Source organism: Sander lucioperca, chromosome 12 (assembly GCF_008315115.2).
Source record: "Sander lucioperca isolate FBNREF2018 chromosome 12, SLUC_FBN_1.2, whole genome shotgun sequence".
Lineage (NCBI taxonomy): Eukaryota > Metazoa > Chordata > Actinopteri > Perciformes > Percidae > Sander > Sander lucioperca.
Window position 1 is genome coordinate 16315439 of NC_050184.1, and position 23584 is coordinate 16339022.

The 23584-nt window shown below is 41.0% G+C and overlaps 2 protein-coding genes across 4 annotated transcripts in view; both read left to right on the forward strand.

Annotated features, from left to right (window-relative positions):
- Positions 1–17762, forward strand: part of arfgef2 (ADP-ribosylation factor guanine nucleotide-exchange factor 2 (brefeldin A-inhibited)) — a 33107-nt gene extending 15345 nt beyond the window's left edge. For all 3 annotated transcript variants that reach the window (XM_031286938.2, XM_036007732.1, XM_031286939.2), the window contains exons 15-39: positions 119–230; positions 340–545; positions 1200–1284; positions 2677–2848; positions 3074–3225; positions 3396–3524; positions 3669–3827; positions 4632–4779; positions 5150–5246; positions 5388–5428; positions 5516–5685; positions 6400–6551; positions 7336–7508; positions 7734–7894; positions 8053–8183; positions 9268–9397; positions 9614–9749; positions 10033–10171; positions 10925–10982; positions 11179–11287; positions 11475–11614; positions 11806–11983; positions 12768–12906; positions 14373–14490; positions 15972–17762. In XM_031286938.2, coding sequence (XP_031142798.1) covers positions 119–230; positions 340–545; positions 1200–1284; positions 2677–2848; positions 3074–3225; positions 3396–3524; positions 3669–3827; positions 4632–4779; positions 5150–5246; positions 5388–5428; positions 5516–5685; positions 6400–6551; positions 7336–7508; positions 7734–7894; positions 8053–8183; positions 9268–9397; positions 9614–9749; positions 10033–10171; positions 10925–10982; positions 11179–11287; positions 11475–11614; positions 11806–11983; positions 12768–12906; positions 14373–14490; positions 15972–16136 — 3400 coding nt within the window. In that variant the 3' untranslated portion in view covers positions 16137–17762. The remainder of the gene's footprint in view (positions 1–118; positions 231–339; positions 546–1199; positions 1285–2676; positions 2849–3073; positions 3226–3395; positions 3525–3668; positions 3828–4631; positions 4780–5149; positions 5247–5387; positions 5429–5515; positions 5686–6399; positions 6552–7335; positions 7509–7733; positions 7895–8052; positions 8184–9267; positions 9398–9613; positions 9750–10032; positions 10172–10924; positions 10983–11178; positions 11288–11474; positions 11615–11805; positions 11984–12767; positions 12907–14372; positions 14491–15971) is intronic.
- An 819-nt stretch (positions 17763–18581) lies between these two features.
- bcl2l1 (BCL2 like 1) overlaps positions 18582–23584 on the forward strand; it is a 32729-nt gene continuing 27726 nt past the window's right edge. The window contains exon 1 of the mRNA XM_031286132.2: positions 18582–18843. The gene's annotated coding sequence lies outside the window, so the exon portion shown is untranslated. The remainder of the gene's footprint in view (positions 18844–23584) is intronic.

Genomic DNA, 23584 nt, shown 5'->3' on the forward strand with positions numbered 1-23584 from the left:
TTAGCCTTTATCAATGGAACAGTCCAACATAGTGGACTATTTTCACCTTTATACTTAATGCTATTTGTTGTTGTTTAGGAAAGATGAGCATTCATGTCTTCCTCTTTTCTCTCCCCAGTTTCAACAAGAAACCGAAGCGAGGTATCCAGTACCTGCAGGACCAGGGCATGCTGGGTTCCACAGCCGAGGACATCGCCCAGTTCCTACACCAGGAGGACCGACTGGACACTGTGAGGGATTGCACAAACTTAAAATATACAGCGCTCTGTGTGTTCTCAATGAACAAAACTGTTTATTCACGTTAGCAATCCTCCAACTGCTTTACCTCTGTACCCACAGACCCAGGTGGGAGAGTTCGTGGGCGAGAACATCAAGTTCAACAAAGAAGTGATGTACTGTTATGTGGACCAGTTGGACTTTTGTGGGCGGGACTTTGTCTCGGCACTCCGAGCGTTCCTGGAAGGCTTCAGGCTGCCTGGTGAGGCCCAGAAGATTGACAGGCTGATGGAGAAGTTTGCTGCTCGATACTTGGAGTGCAACCAGGGGTAAGACCCACTTTAGATTTCTTTTTGAAATATAAAGGCTGATTTACGGTTCTGCGTTAAATCGACGGCGTGGGTACGTATGTAGGTACGTGGAGATACCGACCCTATGCCGTAGCCTGACATGCACCTCTTCAAAAAATTTAACTACACGTCGCCGCGACACACGCCGCTCGGCCTTTGCTCGGTAGCGTTGCATTTCCCCCTAATCATTCTTGGCTTCTCCTTCTCCATAAACAACATGAAACCAAGGAGCGGGTTAACTTTTCCTGCTACAGATTTCACACCATGCTCAGAAAGCACAGGGGAGACACTTTGTTTCCCCTGCTGTGCCTCTCTAGCGTCCTCGCTCCGAAGCTAATCCCTGTCACGCTCTCACTCACTCTACTACACACTCCCCACGCACACACACATGCCGGCCCTGCTATGGCCCTGCTATTTGCTTAGAGATTGACACACACACCAACGCACAAGTATAAACTTTAGGCCACTTAACGTAGGCTAAGGCCAAAGCTCTGCGTGGAGCCTCCGCACAACCATGAATCGGCCTCAAAAGACCAGTGATAGGTCTTTTTATTTTTAGGCACAGAAGTTTCCGTTTGATTAAAAAGAAAACAAATGGCTAACCTTTGCACTGATATGTGTTCTCTTTTGCAGCCAGACTCTGTTTGCCAGTGCAGATACTGCCTACGTGCTGGCATACTCCATCATTATGCTCACCACAGACCTGCACAGTCCTCAGGTTAGAACTGTGGACTGTTTTATGTCCTGTCACCATCATCACCATGATCTCTATATGTGGGCCACCGTATCATCCAGGGTGCAACTGTATCTCGTCTTTCTTGCATCTGAAATTTAAAGTCTGGGAAAAGCAGGTGTAAAATATGACGCACTGTGAGACACTCACAGAGACGATAGCCGTGGGGGGGGAGAGAGAGAGAGAGAGAGAGAAGCACACGATGAGACAATGAAAACACTTTATTGACAGCAGTAAGGACTTTTTTTTGCAGTAAATTCAAATATACATGCATACATACATAACCACACCACAGCACAACGCAAGACAAAAGAGCAGCAGCAACAGTTTTTTTTTTTTTCCCTCCACACAATTGTACCTGCCTGTTTCCCTCAGTAGCTTTCTGCTTTCAGCTTCTGTTTCATAACCAGTGTGATATGACAGCCTGTAATACTTATTAAGTTGGCCTGTTATATTTTTTTATTTTTACAGAAATAATATAGTCAAAAGAGTTAAAACTTAAACCCCCCGACATTACATTTTTATTTTTGCTCCACTGCTTCCCAGACCTCTCAGGTCGTCTGGGACAGGTCTGCTTGTTGTCCCCAGAGTCAGAACTAAACTGGGGGAAGCAGCGTTCAGTTTTTATGTATGTATTCTTATACTGAAGTTGCATTGTTGAAAGTGTATGACAATCTATATAAGCATATAAAGAGAATTAAAAAGTAAGACCTGTGGGACCGGCCCGTTCTGGGAACAGCAAGGATTGCAGGTGGATTACGTGTATAGAGCAACGGCTTATACATTGTCCAATACTAGCAGCCTAAAATCTCGTATTTTATCTGCTTTTCTATTTTTAACTGTTTTTAACTGCTCTTTAATGTTTAATTTCTTATACTGCACTGTAACTTTTATTGTCGTATTTTATCCGTTTTAAATTTTTTAATCGTTTTTATGTAAAGCATTTTGAATTGCCCTGTTGCTGAAATGTGCTATACAAATAAAGCTGCCTTGCCTTGCCCAGACATGTGCAGTGTGCATCAAATTAGCAACTCAGGTGAACTGTGGCTGGGTTCATTCATGTCTGCAGTTTAGTAATGACCCTGCATAATATTGCAGTGAAACAAAATGTTTTTACCTTGGCAGTAATTTGCAGCAGGCTTAGTAAATCTCCCCCGGTGTATAAAGACCAAACCATGATAGAAGCCGACACCTGATTATGGCAAGACATTAGGCAGCTTATTTGTGTTTTTTTTTAAATTTATTTTAAAATAGGGAATGCTTGAATAGCTCAGCAGGAAATGTTTTCCACTGTGTCCCTTATTCCTACACTCCCAATTTCCTCCCTTTTTAATGAATCACTCCAACTGCCTTTCTCGATCTTCTTCATTTATGTAGGTGAAGAACAAGATGACAAAGGAGCAGTACATCAAGATGAATCGCGGTATTAATGACAGTAAGGACCTCCCTGAAGAGTATCTATCTTCCATTTACGATGAGATCGCAGGCAAGAAGATTGCCATGAAGGAGAGCAAAGAGTACTCAATCACCCCAAAGTCCACCAAGCAGAGTGAGTACTAGTCTCCATTCATTCTGTCAGGATTACTCACCGAAATAAAAGTTTTCTCTGAAGTTTGCTTCTGTCCTACGCTGGCTGGTAAAAAAAAAAAAAAAAAAAAGAGAGACAACCGACTAGTGATGTATCACAGTGGTGTCCTCTAGGCTCAGGATCTCCCTGACACTATTCACCCTTTGCTGAAAAACAACAGAAACATTTATGTCCTCCTCCCTGCAGGTGTACCCAGTGAGAAGCAGCGACGTCTGCTGTACAACATGGAGATGGAGCAGATGGCGAAGACCGCTAAAGCTCTGATGGAGGCTGTCAGCCACGCTCAGGCTCCCTTCTTCAGCGCTACACACCTGGAGCATGTCAGGCCCATGTTCAAGGTGCTACTTTTTACTCTGTTCATTTCTTTTACATTCCTGATTAGATTGATCCAGATCTTTGAACAGTGGAATGTATATTATAACCAGAGAGGCAAACTGTTGCACCAATATAGTGGTTCGCCTACCTTTTTTAGAAATGTACACATGCCGATAATTTGTGTATGTTGTAGCTGGCGTGGACCCCCTTGCTGGCAGCGTTCAGCGTGGGACTGCAGGACTGCGACGACCCAGAGGTGGCTTCACTGTGTCTGGAGGGCATTCGATGTGCCATCCGGATCGCCTGCATCTTCAGCATGCAGGTCTAATGATCTTTTACACACACATTGAGCCTGATGTTTATATTACATTATTATATCACGTGAACATGACATTGGCTCAGTGTTCTCAGTGTTTAAAACATCATGAAACTGTGACTGTGTAGTGACTGGCCTCCCTGTCTGTAGTTGGAGCGAGACGCATACGTCCAAGCCTTGGCCAGATTCACCCTGCTGACGGCCAGTTCCAGCATCACAGAGATGAAGCAGAAGAACATTGACACCATCAAGACCCTGATCACTGTGGCCCACACGGACGGAAACTACCTGGGCAACTCCTGGCATGAGGTGACTCCCTATTAAATATAATATAATATAAATTATTAGGAGTTATGAGCAGTAGTAGCACAGGGAAAACATATTATTGAATCTCAGAAATAACAGATACAGTGATAGACTTCAGATAACTTGCACATGCACTCAGCTGCCAATTTGTTCGATACACCTAGAACAAACGAATGCAGTCTAATACAACAGCCCTGCAATATATCCTCCCTTCATGGATGTTCAGTTTTAATTTGATCTTGCCAGTGTTTACTTACAGCCTTTTGCCAATGGATTGGTAAATATGATTATGAGATTTATTTTGGGGCATATTTTTTCATATGTAACCTAGATAGCTTAGTCATTTATATTTGCCTGTGAACATGAGACAAACATAAAAAGAAGTTTCTTGCATTTTGAATCTAAAAACTGAATATTTTAAAGTGCCACTGTCAGAGAACTACAATAAATCATCATTTCTACTTTGTGAGTCTCTCAAAAAACGGTGATGGCGCACTCTCCTTGGAGTAGTCCTTCTCAGTGTAGGAAGCTTTGTAAATAACTTTTAGTGCTTTTAATCTTTGGTCAACTTTCAGCGCAAAAGATAGATTGTGAGATGCTTGATAAATAGGGGCCCTGGTAAATTATATTCTTGCATCCCAAGGAAAATCCCTCAACCTTTTAAGAGTTGAATAATAAAAGTGCAAATTTATGATCACTGTTAAGGATATATTTTTTATATAAACTGGATCAAAACTGATCTCAGGTCATCATATCTTTTCTAAAATGAATAAAACAGACAACCCTTAGACGTTATTTGTGTTGTAGATCTTGAGGTGCATCAGTCAGCTGGAGCTCGCCCAGTTGATCGGCACAGGGGTGAAAACGCGCTACATCTCAGGGGTGGTCCGGGACAAGGAGGCTGGCATCAAGGGCTTACCCTCTGGCACAGAGGAGTTCATGCCCCTGGGCCTGGGTAAGACACACACACACACACACACACACACACACACACACACACACATCCCATAACTTCTATTCACAATTTAACCCCTGACTCTTAAATCACCTGCTAAGTTGTTTTTATCTTGAGGATTCTCATCAAAACTACAAGTTACTGTTGTGCTTCTACATAGCAGGTGTTAACTTTCAAGCCACTGAATATCCAATATTAACTTCAAAGAAGCTATTGTTTAATGTCAAAACAATGTCTTTCTTTGTGAAAATAACAATTAGATATAACAGCACACACGCATGCTTCATTAATACTTTTTTCACTGTGCTATTAAAAGTCGTGATGCCTGACTGTATACATTAGCTCGTGTTAAATGTGTTTAATGGTGAAGGTAACCTGGTGGGAAGTCAAGACAAGAGACAGATGGCTCACATCCAGGAGTCAGTAGGAGAGACCAGCTCTCAGAGTGTGGTGGTAGCTGTGGACAGGTAAGACAAAATGCCCCTAAAAGTAATCCGATACAGGACATTAATAATAACATAATAAATGCATGATCTATATACGGCCTCCTTATGACAAATGAAGGTTTCTATTCCCTACAGGTACTAACGCTGCTTTTATATTTGCAGGATCTTCACTGGTTCAACCAGGCTAGATGGAAATGCAATTGGTGAGTGTGGCCTACAATATCTCTGTTTGTGTACGTTACAAAGAAAGAGACGTTATTTATCGTGTGTTGCTGTTTAATGGTATCCAGTGGACTTTGTGCGGTGGCTGTGTGCGGTGTCCATGGATGAGCTGGCCTCAGCACACCAGGCGAGGATGTTCAGCTTGCAAAAGATTGTGGAAATCTCCTACTATAACATGAACCGCATCAGGCTGCAGTGGTCTCGAATTTGGCAGGTCATAGGAGACCACTTCAACAAGGTCAGTAACAAAAAGTAGAAAATAAAGTGTGGCAGACTGTGATCTTTTGGTGGGACTCCCTGCTGCTCTGTGTACTTAGTTTTGTCCTGTATCGCCTCCCTTGAGGATTTATTACCACTTCAGGGACATAAGAAGGCTCGTTAATTATGTCTAGACAGGCTGTTTGTATGCAAGACATTGTCATTTATTTTAATGTACTAAAGTGGGGCATGTTTTGTCCTAAGAATATACACAAGATAAAGTCTACCCCATTCCCCTAAAAGAAAGGATTTCACTGAAATTGTCCTTTACTGAGCTTTTCATTTACCATGTCACTGAAAATACAGATGCATAGTAGATAGAATAGAAGATCCTAACATGGAGGGAATATTGGATCAATAAAGTAATTTTAGATCTATCTCTATATAATAATTTTATACAGTCAGTGAATAGTAGACGTATTTTCACCAAGTGGCCAGAAACGCATCTCTAGATGAATGCTAATGTTGCTCTGTATCAACTATATACAGTGTATGTCAGTGTTGTTTACAGCCTGCTGCGCTGCCCCCAAGTGGCCCAAGAAAAATCAATAAATGTTAATTAGTTCAATTAGAGTGTACAGTACACATACGGACCAAACTGTCTTGGAAAGAAACAGTTCATCTTGATTATTTTTAGTAAACTAAATTGTATGTGTCGCTGAGCTCCGCTCCTGACTGTTGTGTCTTTCTCCAGGTGGGCTGTAACCCCAATGAGGATGTAGCCATCTTTGCTGTGGACTCACTGAGGCAGCTCTCCATGAAGTTCTTGGAGAAAGGAGAGCTGGCCAACTTCCGCTTCCAGAAAGACTTCCTCAGGCCTTTTGAGCACATCATGAAGAAGAACAGGTAATATATTGTAATATGGCCGGATGGGGATGAGAAACTGTACTTTCTAAAAGTGGCCTATGTATATTTATAATAAATCGCTACAGGGTAATAGGAGTAAGAATGGTTAGGAATAGCGGAGCACAAATGGGTTGTATACACAGGGTACCCCCGGGGTCTTAATATTCTAAAAATAAGGCCTTAAAAGTATTAGATGTAGTTTACAAAGGTCTTACGTTTTGTTTTTGTCCTTTTTGTAGGATTAAATAAATACCGTAATATAAATACATATTTGTGTGGGTAAGGTTTTAAATTTACTTTATTTTACATTTTTAGTTTGATTAGAATTAGAGCTTGAAATGTGACAGATATTTACAAACACACCTCATAAAAATGTTTTGTTAAATTCAGGTAACATTACTTTGTAAATAGTTATTCTCTCAGGCTTAAAATCCACACTTATTTTCCATTATATGACCGTGAAGTTGGCATTAGATTTCATCCTAGGTGTTATTAAAAAATTTAACTTGTATGCACCCAGACAGCTCAGTTGGTAGAGCGGGCGCACATATGTAGAGGTTTAGTCCTCGACACAGCAGTGCGGGGTTTGACTCCGACCTCGGCCCTTTGCTGCATGTCTTTCCCCCTCTCTCTCCCCTTTCATGTCTTCATCTGTCCTGTCAAATAAAGGCCTAAAATGCCCAAATAAAAAAATGAACTTGGAAAATTCTGTGGGTACCCTGATACAATAGATATAAAGAGAGAGAGTGTTTTTCACAGCATTGCACCATATTAACAACACCAGGTCCCCCACTATAAGAGACATGGTGATCAGGTGTGTGGCTCAGATGGTGAACTCCCAGGCGGCCAACATCCGTTCAGGTTGGAAGAACATCTTCTCAGTGTTTCACCAGGCAGCCTCCGACCACGATGAGACCATAGTGGAGCTTGCCTTCCAGACCACTGGGCACATTGTCAGTGAGTACGACTGCAGCTCTTTCCTCAGGGCAGCCATTTTGGCTCCGGTGATTAAAAGAAACAAGTGACAGAGGTTGTGTCAAACTGCTTAGCTGACAGCGAGATGGATTTTTATAAGAGTGTAAGAATTAATGGCAGGGAATATTTAAGATCTCCTAAACCAACCAAATCATTCTTGGTTTTTTTTCTTATTTTCTTTTCCTCTCTTCATCACTCTTTCCTCAGTGAACACCTTCCAGCAGCACTTTGCAGCTGCTATTGATTCGTTCCAAGATGCAGTGAAGTGCCTGTCTGAGTTTGTGTGCAACGCAGCTTTTCCTGACACCAGCATGGAGGCTATCAGACTCATACGACACTGCGCTAAATACGTCTCAGAAAGGCCACAGGTCGGAACAACTGAAATGTTACTACACCGGTTCAATGAAATGACAATTGTGTGACAAGATAAATGGTTAATGGCATGTATCCATCATTTGCAAACCGCACTATATAGTTTCTTAAAAAAAGAATGATGTAGTATTGCACTTCATGTGTCCCTGTCCAGGCCCTGAGGGAATACACCAGTGATGACATGAATGTTGCCCCCGGTGATCGGGTGTGGGTTCGCGGCTGGTTTCCCATTCTGTTTGAGCTCTCTTGTATCATCAACCGCTGCAAGCTAGATGTCCGGACCAGGTAGAAAAACAGCTCCGCGTGGAGTGTAGCTCAAACTGTCATTTCACTGTGGGGGACTCTAGTTTACATTGTTTGCACACTTTTAGCTTCACCTTTCAGCTACAGTGATTTGTCCTTCCCGATTTGTTACAAAGACAAAACATAACACAAAGTAAACAAACAAAATATGATCTAACACAAAAAAGCAGCAGAAAATGAAAGCATGACTGGATAATAACAATAGAGTTAACAATGTATTTCCATAGTGGTCCAGGCCGCTCCGAATCACAATAACAAACACCATGTCTGCTACATTACTTACAGACTTAAGTAAAACTATAACCCTATTCATTTCTCAATGTTTAAAGAAGCATGGAGGACTAATTGAATTAAGAATAAATATGTAGCACTTGAAAAGATGACCTCAGTACAGTGAAAGGAAGCAGGATTAATGCCTCTCACTCATGTTGTTGTGCTAGTGATCCCATATTACTAGGGTTGGGTATCATTTGGGTTATTTCCAATACCGGTGCTAAAACAATTCTTTTAAAACAGTGCCGGTGCCTGAACGGAAATATATATTTATAATGTATATAAAATATAAAAAAGGAGCACAAAACAGTTGGCGACATTAAAGAACGGCTTGTTTATTGCCACGGCCATATGGTCAAAATTAAATGATTGATTAATAATGTAATAACAATAACTTCACTAACAGTCTGTGTGTTTTTCCGACAACGGCAGCAGCTGCAGTCAGACTGTTAGGTCCCGGTGTTGGAATCCTCTACAGGGAAACACAGTCACACTTTACACCGCTTAACGTAAGCTGTCAGCATTGTAACCGTTGTGTTTAATCCAGCTACTAGCTAACGGTAATGTAACGTCCCATGCAGCGATGCTTCTGGGAAAAAAAAAAAAAAAAAGTCAGGCACCGGAATTTTCGTTCTTATTTGGTCTCGTTACTACCGTTTACGTCGGAACCGGTGCCCTATTGGCACCGCGTTTCAGTACCCATCCCTACATATTACACACTCTTTGTTAGGCTGAATGCAGAGCTGTGAAGCAACAAGACTGACTTGTCAACTGTTTGTCTTTCTTCTGACAGAGGTCTCACGGTCATGTTTGAGATCATGAAGAGCTACGGTCAAACCTTCGAGAAGCATTGGTGGCACGACCTCTTCAGGATCGTCTTCCGCATCTTTGACAACATGAAGCTCCCCGAGCAGCAGACAGAGGTCAGAAGTCACTAGTAGCAGGCCGTTAAGTCCCATGTTGTTGTTCATGTTTTGACAAGCTACGTACATATTTGAAGGATGTCCTCTTTTGGGATTTGTAGAGGCAGAAGACCTTAAAACTGTTATTAAGTTGTATACACGTAGAGAATTAAATGGGGAATTTGAAAAAAAACCTGCTAACACATCTGCCAATGTTTGTCTTTTGTTTGCCTCCAGAAACACGAGTGGATGACGACAACTTGTAACCATGCTCTGTATGCCATCTGCGACGTGTTCACCCAGTTTTATGAGCCTCTCAGCGAAGTCCTGCTGGTTGACATTTTCACACAGCTACAGTGGTGTGTCAGGCAAGGTGGGTGGTCAGATTTATTTAGATGGGTGTAGCAGAACACTCATAATGCTCATCTGTCCACACAAAGAGCAAATCCTGCTCATAAGGCAGAGGGCCTGGCTAGCTGATGACACTGACTGACTGACGTGGGTGTCTACGTCCTCGTTTCCAAAAGTCTTTGTTTCCGCCTGTGGTCACGAGGCGTAAAAGTAGCAAAAGTTATCCATTTGAAAATGTTTTAGTGTGAGGTTCTTATGAGTATTTGTGTCAGATGTGCTTTACAGTCATTACCTTTCTTGTACAGACAACGAGCAGCTGGCTCGGTCGGGGACTAACTGTCTGGAGAACCTGGTGATTCTGAACGGGGAGAAGTTCAGCCCCGACGTCTGGAACATCACCTGCTCCTGTATGCTGGAAATCTTCCAAAACACCAGCCCTCACGCGTAAGTCCTGAACCGACGGTACTTTCAGCTGGAGATCAGGTCATTTTAGTTTCAATTCAATCAGCTCAAAATGTTACTGAAACTGCACGTGAACGTCTCGACGACGGAGTTCGTTCAGTCAGTTAGTTATTTAAGTAATCGTTACCGTTTTTAAAACTAAACACAGTTGGCTAGACAAAGAAAGCACCTCAGAGGGAAGATAAGAGAGACTTTATTGTCTTAAGACTTCAAGAACTATTTTATTGCTGGAAAGAGTCTTCATAAAACTGGGCTGTATCTGCAGTAGAATGGCACAAACATTTTAAAAACAATAAAATAGAAAAAATAAAAGGTAAAAAAATAAGGTAGAAAACCTACAACTACCAGAATGCACAACGCCACACTGGACCAGCAAACGCTCACGCTGGTGGGTGACGTAATGCGAGCACGTCACAGAATTATTATGGCGGCCGACTGGTAACAAACAATCTCGTATTAAAGTTAAACGGTAAGCTAAAATGTTTCTGAAAAAAATGTAGGTGATAAATGCAGCAACAGAATCTTGGTTTATATTTGATCAGCACTGCCTGGTTTTACAGAGAGAGGGACGGCTGTCTCTCAATCCACTTCTATACTCTTTGTGTCCGTATGCGGAAGTACAATCAGTAGTTCGAGCAACAATAGTTGGAAACAATTTGTAAGGTTATTGTGCTTCTGTGGCAGGATGTGATCACAACACCTGATTCCTGATCTGCCATTCTGTTTGCTTTTCAGTTTGTTGACTTGGCGACCAGCTGGACAGGAAGAGGAAACCACAGATGGAAAACATTTTGTAAGAAAATAAACTACACTCATATGACTTAACAGAAATTACAGTATGTACAACAGCAGCTCAGCAGATGCTTGAAAAATAAGCTGCTTTTAGCCAGTGAAAGTACTGTTCCTGTTCCCTGTCAACCTTCCCACCATATTAGAAGTATGACACTAACTTGTGAATGTCCATGATGTTTGTTGCCGTTTGTCTCCAGGACGCCGATTTTGACAACCTGTCCCAGAGCAGCTACGACAGAGCTATGTCTGAGAGAGGACACAGCCAGATGTCCAGTGACGACACCTGGAAGGGCAAGTCCAATGCTAGTGAGTACAACACACACACACACACACACACACACACACACACACACACACACACACTGTAGAATTGACATTGATGTATTTTGACCCTCTTCAAAGTCAGTTTACCTTTTAAAGGTAGTTCATTTTAATTTTAAGGTGAACCATCCCTCTAAATTCTCTACACCACTCGTATCTTTCTGTTCTACAGGAGTTTCAGACCAGAAGCTGTTTGCAGGGCTGCTGATTAAATGCGTGGTACAGCTTGAACTAATCCAGACCATAGACAACATTGTCTTTTACCCATCAACCAGCAAGAAGGAGGATGCTGAGAACATGGCTGCTGCACAGGTAAGTTACAACAGCTACTATATGGATACATTTATCCCAACATTGCTTTATTTTGTGATCACGTGGCGTTCATGGTGCTCCGGCAAAAAGTGAGGCGCTCAGCAACGCAAAGCAGCGAGCAAAACGCCCTGTGTAATCTTAAATTGTCGGATATGCTTCGTTAAAGTTGTGAAATACTGTCCTCCCGTCAGCGAGATGCTCTGGAAGAGTCGGAGGCTGAGGCAGGCGAGGCGGGTTCCGATCAAGGTATGTACAGACACATGACCTCTGCACACCTCTTCAAGCTGCTGGACTGTCTGCTGGAGTCGCACACCTTCGCCAAGGACTTCAACTCCAACAACGAACAGAGGACAGCACTCTGGAGGGCAGGTAAATGGAAAGTAAAAAGTCCTCCTATGATAGCTCAGTATTGTATTCCTATCTTTTGCACTTTGTTCTATATATGTGACATAGAGTAGAATGTTTCACAAACATGTCAAAGTTATGAGACCGTCTGTCTGTTGTCAAACAGCTTTACAATGTCTTATAATATATTGTCTAACCTCACCGCCTAAAAAAGTCTTTAATGAGGCTTAACAGGTAATCCTAATTCTAAAGTTATTACTGTTACAGAGTAATCTAAAATTTGTATTTAGTGCAAAAAAAAGTCTGTAGGCTCAGCAGGATACTGTGTTGCCTGGATTATTGAACCTGAACACTTTCAACTGTCGGGTGACCTCTCTGCTGACTGAATCTTTTCTTTGTGCTGTGTGAGTATTCAGGCCAGGCAGTCACACTGAAAATATCTTAAAAGATCTTTTTCTAGATCCCTACACACATTCAGCCCCTTTTTTTTAGCATTCTTGGGGCATTTTCTTCTGACAGTGGAGAGATGAGAATATCATAAGGGGAGACAGAGAAAATGACATCCAACAAAGGTCCCTGGCCAGACTCGGTTCTTTGCCACTGCCTTAAACCCCAACACCACCCAAAAATTATTGTTTAGTCTTTTTTTTTTTTTTGATAAAGACAGTGGAGTTATAGAAATGTAATGAGGGGAGAGAGGGCGATGTCACGCAACAAAGGCCAGAATCAAACCAGGGACGTTGCGGTTATATGTCTTAACCACTAGGCAATGCAATGATACCAGTGATTGTCTCTCCTTTGCCTTCAGGCTTTAAAGGGAAATCCAAGCCCAACTTGTTGAAGCAGGAGACCAGCAGTCTTGCCTGCAGCCTGAGAATCTTGTTCAGGATGTACTCTGACCTTCAGCTGCAAGACTCATGGCCTGACATCCAGACACGCCTGCTGCTGTGAGTACAACAATGCGCTTGGTCTTTTTGTGGGATTTGTTGACAATAAAGAAAAATATACAATATCAAATAAGACACATTAGGGCTGCTTGATTATGGAGTAAGTCATAATCACAATTATTTAGGTCAATATTGAAATCACGATTACCTAACATGATCACTCATTGACTTTTGGAAAGAAGTTTGCAATTATTGAACTTAGAAAACAGTTAAAAAATCAACTGTGAAAACGCCTTGAACTGTGAAATTTCCCTTGATACTTTTCCCGTTGAACTTTTTGAATTCCCCTTAAATATATTCAAATGCTGGCTGAGTGAGTTTAGCCTTCGGGAGGGGTGAATGTGCACGTGTCATTCAGAACACAAGACAAGAGTTTACTTGCAAAACGTAATGTGCAAGATAACTTCACTAACTTTAACTATCAATTACATTGATTTTGTGATTGTGGCCGAAATCGCGATTAAAATTTGATTAAAAGGTGCAGTAGTTAAGACTTATAAAACTAACTTTTTGTCATATTTGCTGAAACTGACCCTATGTTCCAGTAGAACTACATGTAGCAGGTCATTTAAAAAACATCCAGCTCCTCTGGCACCACCTACAGCCTGTAGTGAGATTTGCAAAAACCCACAGCTCACTGTTCAGATGCACCAATCAGGGCCGGGGGGGGTGGTGGTGTCTAACTGTGTGTCAATTACTGCTCATGCACACGCATTCATTCTCCCTTGTGAGGGGAGGGGCTTATGAGACCGTTTTGGGCTGCAGCAGAAAGGGGGGAGGGACTGAGAAGTTGTCGATGTTCAAATTTCTGGGCTAAGTCCTGGATCTTCGCAATTCTACCTACAGCACCTTTAATTTCACAGCTCTAAGACACATCCATTATAAATGTATTTTTTAACCAATCTAACAGACAGAGAATGCATTGTAAAACAATAACAAAAAACAAAAACATAGTTATTCTTCACAACTGTTAATAGTTTGTTATTGCCTGGTTAAACGTTAAACCTTAAACCTTAGATAAATAAGCACCAACTGTGTCACATGGAAAACTGCAGCACTGTTTGTTCTGTGTTGAGTGAGCTGTTTTGACACATGGCTCGTACTTCATTATATATTTATGAACTGTACACTGTGTGTGTATTTTGTAGAATATATTGGCATGCTAGAGCCTGGTACAAATCACCTTGTGTTTTTCAAAGAGCAGCTGCACTGGAGCAGTTGACTCATGTAGTACATCACAAATATGTATGTGTGATATATTAATCATTAAATAATAACTGGTTTTGGTGCTTTAGTTGAAGATGTGGAGCCTTGGCCTGCTATTCTATAATATTAAAACATAACAATAAAAATTGTACTGTAGTAGCAGCTCTGGTACAGACCAACCACTCCTGCCTATTCAGTGAGATACATCAGTGTTGTGTTGGTCGTGATGTTCCATGTGTGTGTTGGGTGGTCTCTCTCAGGGTGTGTAGTGAAGCTCTGGCCTACTTCATCAGTCTGACCTCAGAGAGCCACAGAGAGGCCTGGAACAGCCTGCTGATGCTGCTGCTCACCAGGACGCTACGGCTGCCCGATGACAAGGCAGGAAAACACACACACACACACACACACACACACACACACACACAAGCAAGCTCTGGTTCATATATATATATATATATATATATATATATGTCCAACTGTGATTAAACATAGGCGTGGCTCAAATACCATAAAATGCCATTAGCAGGGTTCATACGTTTTGAAAAAACCTGGAAAAGTTATGGAATTTAAAAAATGCAAATTCCAGGCCTGGAAAGGTTTTGGAAATATAAAAAGACCCAGAAAGTTTTGGAAAAGTCATGGAAATTTTTTTTTAAACACAGCATAATAATATGGGATTAATAAATGTATTTCACGTCGTCCTAACCTCAACGTTCTATTCGGGGCGCGATATTACGAATCCCACTACGAACAACATAAATTGTCATTAATTTTATTGTTAAACCTCTGAGGGTAAACTTTAACACAGATTTTTATTCTTATTGTATAATGTCGACTGACATTTTCAGGAATACATAGTCATGGAAATTTGCCAAAAAGTCATGGAAAAGTATTGGTTAAAATGCATATGAACCCTGCATTAATTAAAAAGGGCGGGGGTCAAAAATGTTATGTATGTATGTGACCCTTATTTATTTTTTTCATATTTTTGTGATTTATTTGTAGCTTTTTGCTGTCACCTCATGCACATCGTGACTCATGCACTCTGAGTGCATGAGTCACTGATGATTCATGGCAGCCCATGACTCAGGGTTTCTTTCCAGGGCATTTTAATACAAAGCTATACATATTATGTTATGAATATTATGGCAGTAGGAAATGTTGGTGCCATGGAGCCAGCTTTAGAACAAATGCCAATACAACACTAACCACTGCATCGACAAAAATGATAACGGTTTTCACAGCAGACATGTTGACTTGTCATAGTAGGAAAAGCACAGCTGAAATTGGTAACCTTAACGATGACTCAATTCCATCAAGTGTCCCAGTAAGCTGTTTCAGTGAGTCAGCATGCACAATACCAGGGTCTCTCCTAAGTGGAATGCAGCCATCATTAATGGTTTGGAATACACCTGTACTTTTCCTACTATGACATGTCAACATGTCTGCCGTGAAAAAGGTCTATTGTTGAAGTGGGCTGGCCACCAGTCTCTTGTGCAAGGCCTGCTGTGAATTTTGGGAAAGTTGTTAAAACAAATCTTAGTTGTACAAATTGTGTTTTATTTGCCTGAATGCAAATTTGTAATTCAATGAAATTGCCCTTAAAAACAGCAAAAACATGCATAAGTGAAGACAGAAATGTCCTCTCAACACATTCATTTAACGCCCTGCTGTGAACTTCCAGCAGCGCCCACACAACCCAGAGCAAACACCCTTCCTTTCTCGGTCGTGTATATTCCAAATACACTGGTTACATTTGGTTGGCAGGGATTAAAGCACACACCCAGTGTGTCACTGGGTGGAATCGTGGTACTAATTTATATATATTTTTTTTTTTTCACTTTCTCCTTCGTTTCCAGTTCAAGCCCCATGCTTCCTGCTACTACCCCCACCTGTGTGAAATGATGCAGTTTGACCTGATACCCGAGCTGCGGGCCGTCCTCAGGCGCTTCTTCCTGCGCATCGGCTCTGTCTTCCACATCGCTGCCCCCGAGGGGACGCCTGTCCGGACTGCCACATCCTAGAATGAGTGGATGCAGGGTTCGGGTGAAGAAATGGAGATGATGGGCGGACATTGTCGAGTTGATCACAGGTGGACAAATAAGAGACTCCCCTTTTGGACTGAAAGAGCTTACAGAGGGACTGCAATGTCAGGAGGAAGACGACAAAGGCTGTAGCTTTTGCGTCTCGGTTCAGGAGTCTGTATTAAAGTGTTGAGCTTTTCTACTGCACTCAGCTTGTAGAAAAGTCTTTACCCTGTCCTTCCTCCCTTCTATCTCTCGGGGATGAACAGCACTGTGACCAGCACTCTCTGCTGACTGTTGTCATTCATCATCCCCCTGACTCTCACCTCAAACTGTAATGACAAGAAAAGAACTGTAAACAAATAATTTATTGATATTGTATCTGATTTTGATGGCTTGGTTTTCTGTTTTTTAATACTTAACAAAAGAAGTATGTCTACATACTGAAAGCAAATGAACAATACCATTGAATTCGATGAAACTTACATTTGCGGCTTTTGCGAAAATCTCTTGGCCAACTGTGCCTGTTAGAAAACAATGACACCTTCGGTCTCGCACTTGTTTTGAGTTTGGGGATCTAATCAAAATACGTTGTAATATCTGAACCCTCATGTATCGATGCCCATCCCAAAGCATTGTTTGTCACTTTAATGTTTATGTTCCCTCCTACGTCTATGTTATTTGGTAGCGGGCTGTTGCCGTTTGGTAAAGAGACTGAAACTCCCAGCTGCAGGTGAAAACAATCTGCATCTCTTACAACACTATCAAAGATCTAATGCGGCTTGGTTTGAGAAGTCTCTGCTCTCTATGACACAACCGTTCTGTCATCTTTAGAATTCCTTGTCAGTGAGATTTAACTTATTTATTTTGCCCGCTCGCTTTAATTTGTTTTATGATTATTTTTTCACAATGATTGCTAGTTTACAATGAAAGATTGGTTAAAAGACTACTTCCCTCTGTCATGCATTCCTTTGTGTGTTGACCCAGTAAGCCTTACGCTAAAGGACTTAAAACGGAGTCAATTCCTCCTGACTGTAGAATTACAGCTGGCTTAAAAAAAAACTCCACTAATCCATCAATTGGCCCTAAAAGGTGACACACAGTGGTTGTCCATTTCCCACCCTCTTTTGCACATCTGTTGCCGACAGTTAGCTCATGTATTAACACCACCCAGTGTTTCAACTTGCTCTGGATGGTTGGAACGCCCATCAGTGTTTTGTCACATTCAACAGCAGAACGGTTCAGGAATGGAGCGAGACCAAAACTCTTATCTACAGAGATACTGGAATTACTGGATCCTGGATCCTTAGCAGTTTATTCCATGCCTTTTTTCTTTTTTTTTTTTTTTTTTTTTTAAAAGAAGGATGTATGTAATTATTTAAAGTGCATTTAAATATTTTTGAGAAGCATTCCTTCCCTTGCAACTCTGGATGTCTACTTTTCTTCCCTGAAACTAGGGAATATATAAATATATATATATAAATACAGTAAATGAAAAAAGCAGACTGTAAAGTTTTCAATGTAAGATACATAGAAATGAAAGTGCTATAAGGTTCTATACATAATATTGTGATGTAATCTTCCAAACATTTGGTGACGTAATCAATAAACCTGAATTCTGATCCACTAGTGACTGCTGATTCAGTTTTTAAGAGCTTTCTCACAGGGAACATTTTGACTTGTCAAACACAGGTGGTACTAATAGCTTTAATAATTGCTGCTATCAAGGTTTTCCAGTTCCAGGGCTGTGGTAATGAGCCGTCATCAATATTACCGTACAAGTTACACCTGTGCTTTTTCCTTCTATGACGAGACAAAATAGGATTTGCTCAAGGCCACTAAAGCCAGTTTTAACCCAGGCTTTAACCTGAATTGAGACGTAGCTCTTTAACCATAAGTCTGCCTTACTGACCCTTATATTTGTGTTTTAAATAATACATTACGATGTTAGTTAATTTCGTTGTGAGAGTAGGAAGTGTGGAATAGGGATTTCCCGTGTTTCTATATAAAGATGTCCACAGGGTGGCACTGTGCTCCAACTAGTAGTCGGCCTGAGGCTCGCTACATTTTGGGGTAACAAAGGTTACTATGGAGACCTCTCACACCCTTTGTTTTGGGGCATGTGAAGTGAAAAGCTGCTTAACAGCTGCTTCATGGAGACATGTAAAGGAAAACCCCATGCTATTAATCCTTAAACCACTCACTAGGTAGGCAAACAATGGGGAATGTGACAGTTGCACTCAACTATATATTTACATAATTCATGTTTGGGTCAGACGCCCCAACAAACATAAACTAGCTCGCTCTAAACAGTTAGCGCTAGCGCTAGCTGGGACTTCCGTGCTGCTAGCCGGTCCAGCTAACGTTAGCGCTCATCTAAAGTCGCAAAGTAACTCGTAAATAACACTGGTGATAGGACTAACGTTACATTTTTCCCCCTAATGCATTTGTTGCTATTTCTTCACGTTGGATGAAGCTGTCATCTACTTGGCTGGACTGAACACACACAGACTGGCATTGTAAAGTGAAGTTACGTAAAGCACGTATCTAGCTATATGTGGGCGGATCTGTGGTAGCCAGTAGCTGGCTAGGAGATCTCCGTCTCCGGCGTTTTAGCCAGACGGGCTAGCAATGACGGATAAGATTACTCCTGCTGGGATCTGGATTGTGAGACACCAGACATGATCTTATGGAGACCACCCTACAAGTAAGAGTTTCTGCTTAGGCTACGAATGTAATTCTAATGACTGTGGTCGTTGTGTTGGCGAAATTTATGACAGAAAGACTGGTAGAGAGGGTGAATGTTTCCCCTCTGAATCCAGTTAACGTTACGTTACTAGAGGAAGGAGGTCGACAGATTGGGAAGAAAACGTATAGCCATAATGTTGCTACCTTCTAGCTTTTCCCGTCAAATCTAATTCTGTTTGATGCAAAGTATACTTGCAAACTGTAGTAAATGATTTTGCCACTGTAAACCACATTTATAGGTTAACAGTCTACGAATGTGCGACTACACCAAGACTGTATATGACAGTGACAGCCATCTTCAGTAGCCTAGCTACATGTTCAGTAGCAGCCTGTTAGTATCTTAAGTATTTAGGCGGAGCTGTATGTTTCTGTAACGCTTTCCTTAGTTTTGTAATGATTGCCGTTTGGGTGAAGTCTATTCAGAGCTGGAACTGAGGGTGGTGTCGCAAAGTGGCGTTGTGATTAAAGGGCTTAGCCCAGTGTTTATGACAGGAGACTGGAATGGCCTGTGCTGCCTTCAGGGGCTCCTACTAAACCCGTTTATCTGTTTGTAAATTCAATTTCTAAAGTGTGCCTTTGATTGGAAATACCAAAATGTTGCATAATGTTGAATAAAGAAAAAAGGCACAACGTTCAATTGAACTGCAGTGACTAGAAGGCTAAAACGAGACGTGCATCAGACGTGTCGTTTATATTATAGTTAATGATATAAAAAAATAAGCTCTTTTTTTTAATCGCAGATAAAAATAAGTGAACAAAGAGTGACATACAGACATACACCCCGCACAATGTACACAGAATCGGAAAATGAAATATTATTTTTTGCATCGGTTTCTACAACTGTTCTTCACAATGTTTGTTAGATTATAGTGTACCTAGATCAGGAAACGCTATACTCTAGTCTTCAGTTATATTACTAGATGGAGTTTTATAATAGTATGTGTAACGTTAGTCCTGCGTTTAAAAGCCAGCACAAACGATTATTCTCGATATGATCGTGATCCAGATATTCAGACATCTCTGAAGGCGTCGTATTACGTAATAGAGGAGGGCTGGGCCTAGAATGTGGAGGGGAAGACGTGCAAACATACACACACCCTTACACAAAGTGACTACCTTACATTCTTGGATTTTGACAGCTTTTGTACAGACAGACAGACTGACAGTTTCGGGACATTTCACAGAGGGAAACGAACCGAGGATAACTTCACTTTTTCCAGTACGGCTGGTAAGACATTAGATTTCATATCTTATATAGGCCTATAGGCGATCAAACGGTGTATTCATGTTTAACCTGGAGATTTACATCGAAACACAGATGGGGCTCACACAAACCATGCAGGGCAAGCAGCCTACAGAGGCAGTATAGTATATCGCTAACATACACTGGTTTAGTTTATCTGTTTAAGTTACGGTTCAGATTCCACCGTAATAAACATGAACACAGCTTTCCGTTTGCTTTGGTTAATAATTGAGCGATTGTCATTACAAATGTTGCATTCAGGTGCAACATTTCGAGTCGTTGGTTTTCCTGTAGGAGCTGTGTGGTGTTTACATTAGTGCTGTGTTATTAAAACTCGAGCCACGTGCTGGTAGCATGGGACCATGTGGCCATTGTAAACACTGCTGCCTTGTGTGTCTTTATATGCTCCAACAGCCTCTTTCTGTTTCTTTGACTACGAATAATGGCCAAAGAGTTTGCTTAACGTATGTTTGTAAGAAGTTGGAATATGTGGGCTTGAGGAAACTACACTTTGCTTGTTTGGCCAGGAGCCAGTAGAGACTGTATCGGGCTTCCATTGTGCTGCTAGGAAGAGTAGAGTATGTATTATGTTATGTTATGTGACCAGCACTACTTTGCATGGAGCTCCCCTTCCATCCGCCTCACACACTAATTATTAGGTCCAACCATTTATCAGCTAAAATGCCAATATTGTTATAGGAAAAGTCAGAGTCCCACATGATAACCAGCAGACTGTTTGGGATCATCAGCAGGTTATGTTCCTCCCACATCTTTTTGTGTGCCTGCCTACACCAGTTTAATGGGATAGTGACAACAGAAGATGAGGGAACGGCTTTGTCAGGCAATTGCTCTCTCAGATTGTCTTTTGTTTCAGGGACGTAGGCTCACTTAAACCCAATTCACTGGCTGCAGGATATTGCCATCAATCTTTAATGAAGTACCTTTTTACTATACATTGTAGTAGTGTAATCAAGCTGTGTGAAAAATACGTTATATAAGAAAAATTGTTGTTTCCTTCATAATGATCAGCGACCAAAAAGAGAAGATTATATCATCGACTTATTTTTTAATCACTGTATCACTCGGCTCAGCACCAGAATATTTAGGACAGTGTCAGAAGGCACATGGGAGAATTGTGTTGACACACAATGCGTATACTTACTAATTAATATGTACATACTTAGAAAATTTAATTAAAAAAAAAATCCTTTTCAACATATCAACCGATTTATTTTCGTATTTGATTGATCTGCAAATTATTTTCTTGAATAGTTGCTTTGTCAAAATATGTCAGAAAATAATAGGAAATGTCATTGTATGTGTCAATGTAATTTTCCTGACTTGTTTTATTTGATCTACAGTTAAAAAATAGGGTTGCACGATATTGACAAAATGTGATATTGCGATATTGATTATGAATATTGCAATATTGATATTAATTTAGATATTTTTAAACATATGTAAAATTACAAAAGTTATGGGAAAACGCATCAAAATAGATTCATAACAAATACAACACAACATTTATTTCAACTGACTGTCATATTGGACTGGTCCAACATGAATAAATAAATAAGGACCATGTCTACGGAACAGTACATGTTTTACTGGTGGTACAGTATAAAATATATAAATAAAGAGAACAGGGCACAACTTTTCTTTCGCTTCTCTGATTCATTCCGTTTAGTTGTCTCTATCTATTTCTTCACTTACACTGTCACTCTGTTGAAATATGCACACATGTTACGCTCCATAGGGTTTGTCACGTAGTGGCCCCGTGCGCTGACGTGCACTAATGTGCAAGTGTCACGGTAACTGGCCAATGAAACAGGATCATTATAGCGTTTCAAGCGGCTCTAAATCAAACACAACTAAGCCACACAGCCAACGGACGGGACGCAGCGCTCCACAAAATAAACAAGATATTGCATACTTATCGCGACACTTTTGATATATTGCAATAACGATATTGAGTTGATATATCTTGCTCCCCTCGATATAATATTGCGCAACATGATATTGCGATAACAATATTGAGTCGTTATATCTTGCACGCCTAGTTCAAAACCCAAAGATCTTCAGTTTATTATCATATATGGCAAATACAAGCATCAAATCCTCACAGTTGAGAAGCTGGAACCAGAGAATATCATTTCTGCTTGAAAAATGACCGACACACTTAATCAGTTATCAAACTAGTTGTAATGTTTTTACATTGGTACAGTAGTAGTTGAACAGTGATTTGATTTACATAATCAATAGGGTAGTTTTTATATCCACGATTATTTATACTACATATCACACACAAACTGTTTTTACAAACATTTGCTCGACCTGCATATGTTTGCTCGGAGAGTTTCCGACTTTGAGTTCCTTAAGAGTTCACTGCATTATGCTCCCTGGAAATTTAATGACATTGTAAGCAAGGTAGTTTAACTTTATTGGATACTTTTTATATGGTCACTGAAGCTTAATGCAACAACTCATTATACACGGTTGAGAGGGCTAGCAGTGGCAGCCAACATCTACTCTAAGGTTATAGTTATGATTCATGTTGTATTTCAAGAACCTGCAGTGTTTTTTTTCCCCCACATATTCGGCGGAGCATTAGGGGTCCTCCCTGAAGAAAATTTGACATTTTTCAATAAAAAAGCTATTTTGGACCATTATTACCATATTTGTGTCTAAAACGTTGGAAAAGCTAGAGCAGATAATAAAAATAAATTACACTCAAAAAAGCTTAGAGACAAAACTTGCTCAAGAAGTCCACTGGGGACCAACTACAATCATTAGATCTGAGAAAAGTAATTTAGTTACATTCATTTGGCTTAGGTGTTGCCCAAAACTGCTTGGGTGGTGGGCGTAAGCCTTATAATGTTAGGGAAAACCCTGAACCTGTGCTGTCATACTAAAGCAGAGTAGTGTCAGAGCAAGTATGAAACCTGCAATGGTAGCAGTGATCTAAGGCCAGCATGGATAATTTGTGTTAATGCATTCAGACCAACCTCCAACACCGATTATGGGATAATAACCTGTTGGATACTGGAGATATCAGCGGAAAGTCAGTTTTGTAAGGAGATTCAAGGGCATGCTTAAGCGGACAGTATGCAGATCAGTGTGTAAGTAACAGAGAGCCCGGAGCTGAGAAAAACAAGGTGCCTAAACGCTCGGTTGGAAGGTCAGAGGTCACTGATTAGGAGATGGCGACTGTCACGCCAGACTGTCCCTCTGATCTCTCCTCACCTAAACCTCATCCTCCTCACACCACCCCTCCCTTCTCTCTCACTGTCTCTCGTCCTCACACACACACACACATACACACACTCTCTCTCGCTCTACCATTGTCTCATTAATATCATTGCCATCTGCTCCATATGTAACAGCCCAATTAGAGAGATGCACTTTGACCCTACCTGTCCAAATTTATTTGAAAGTCTACAGCCAACCCAGCACACTG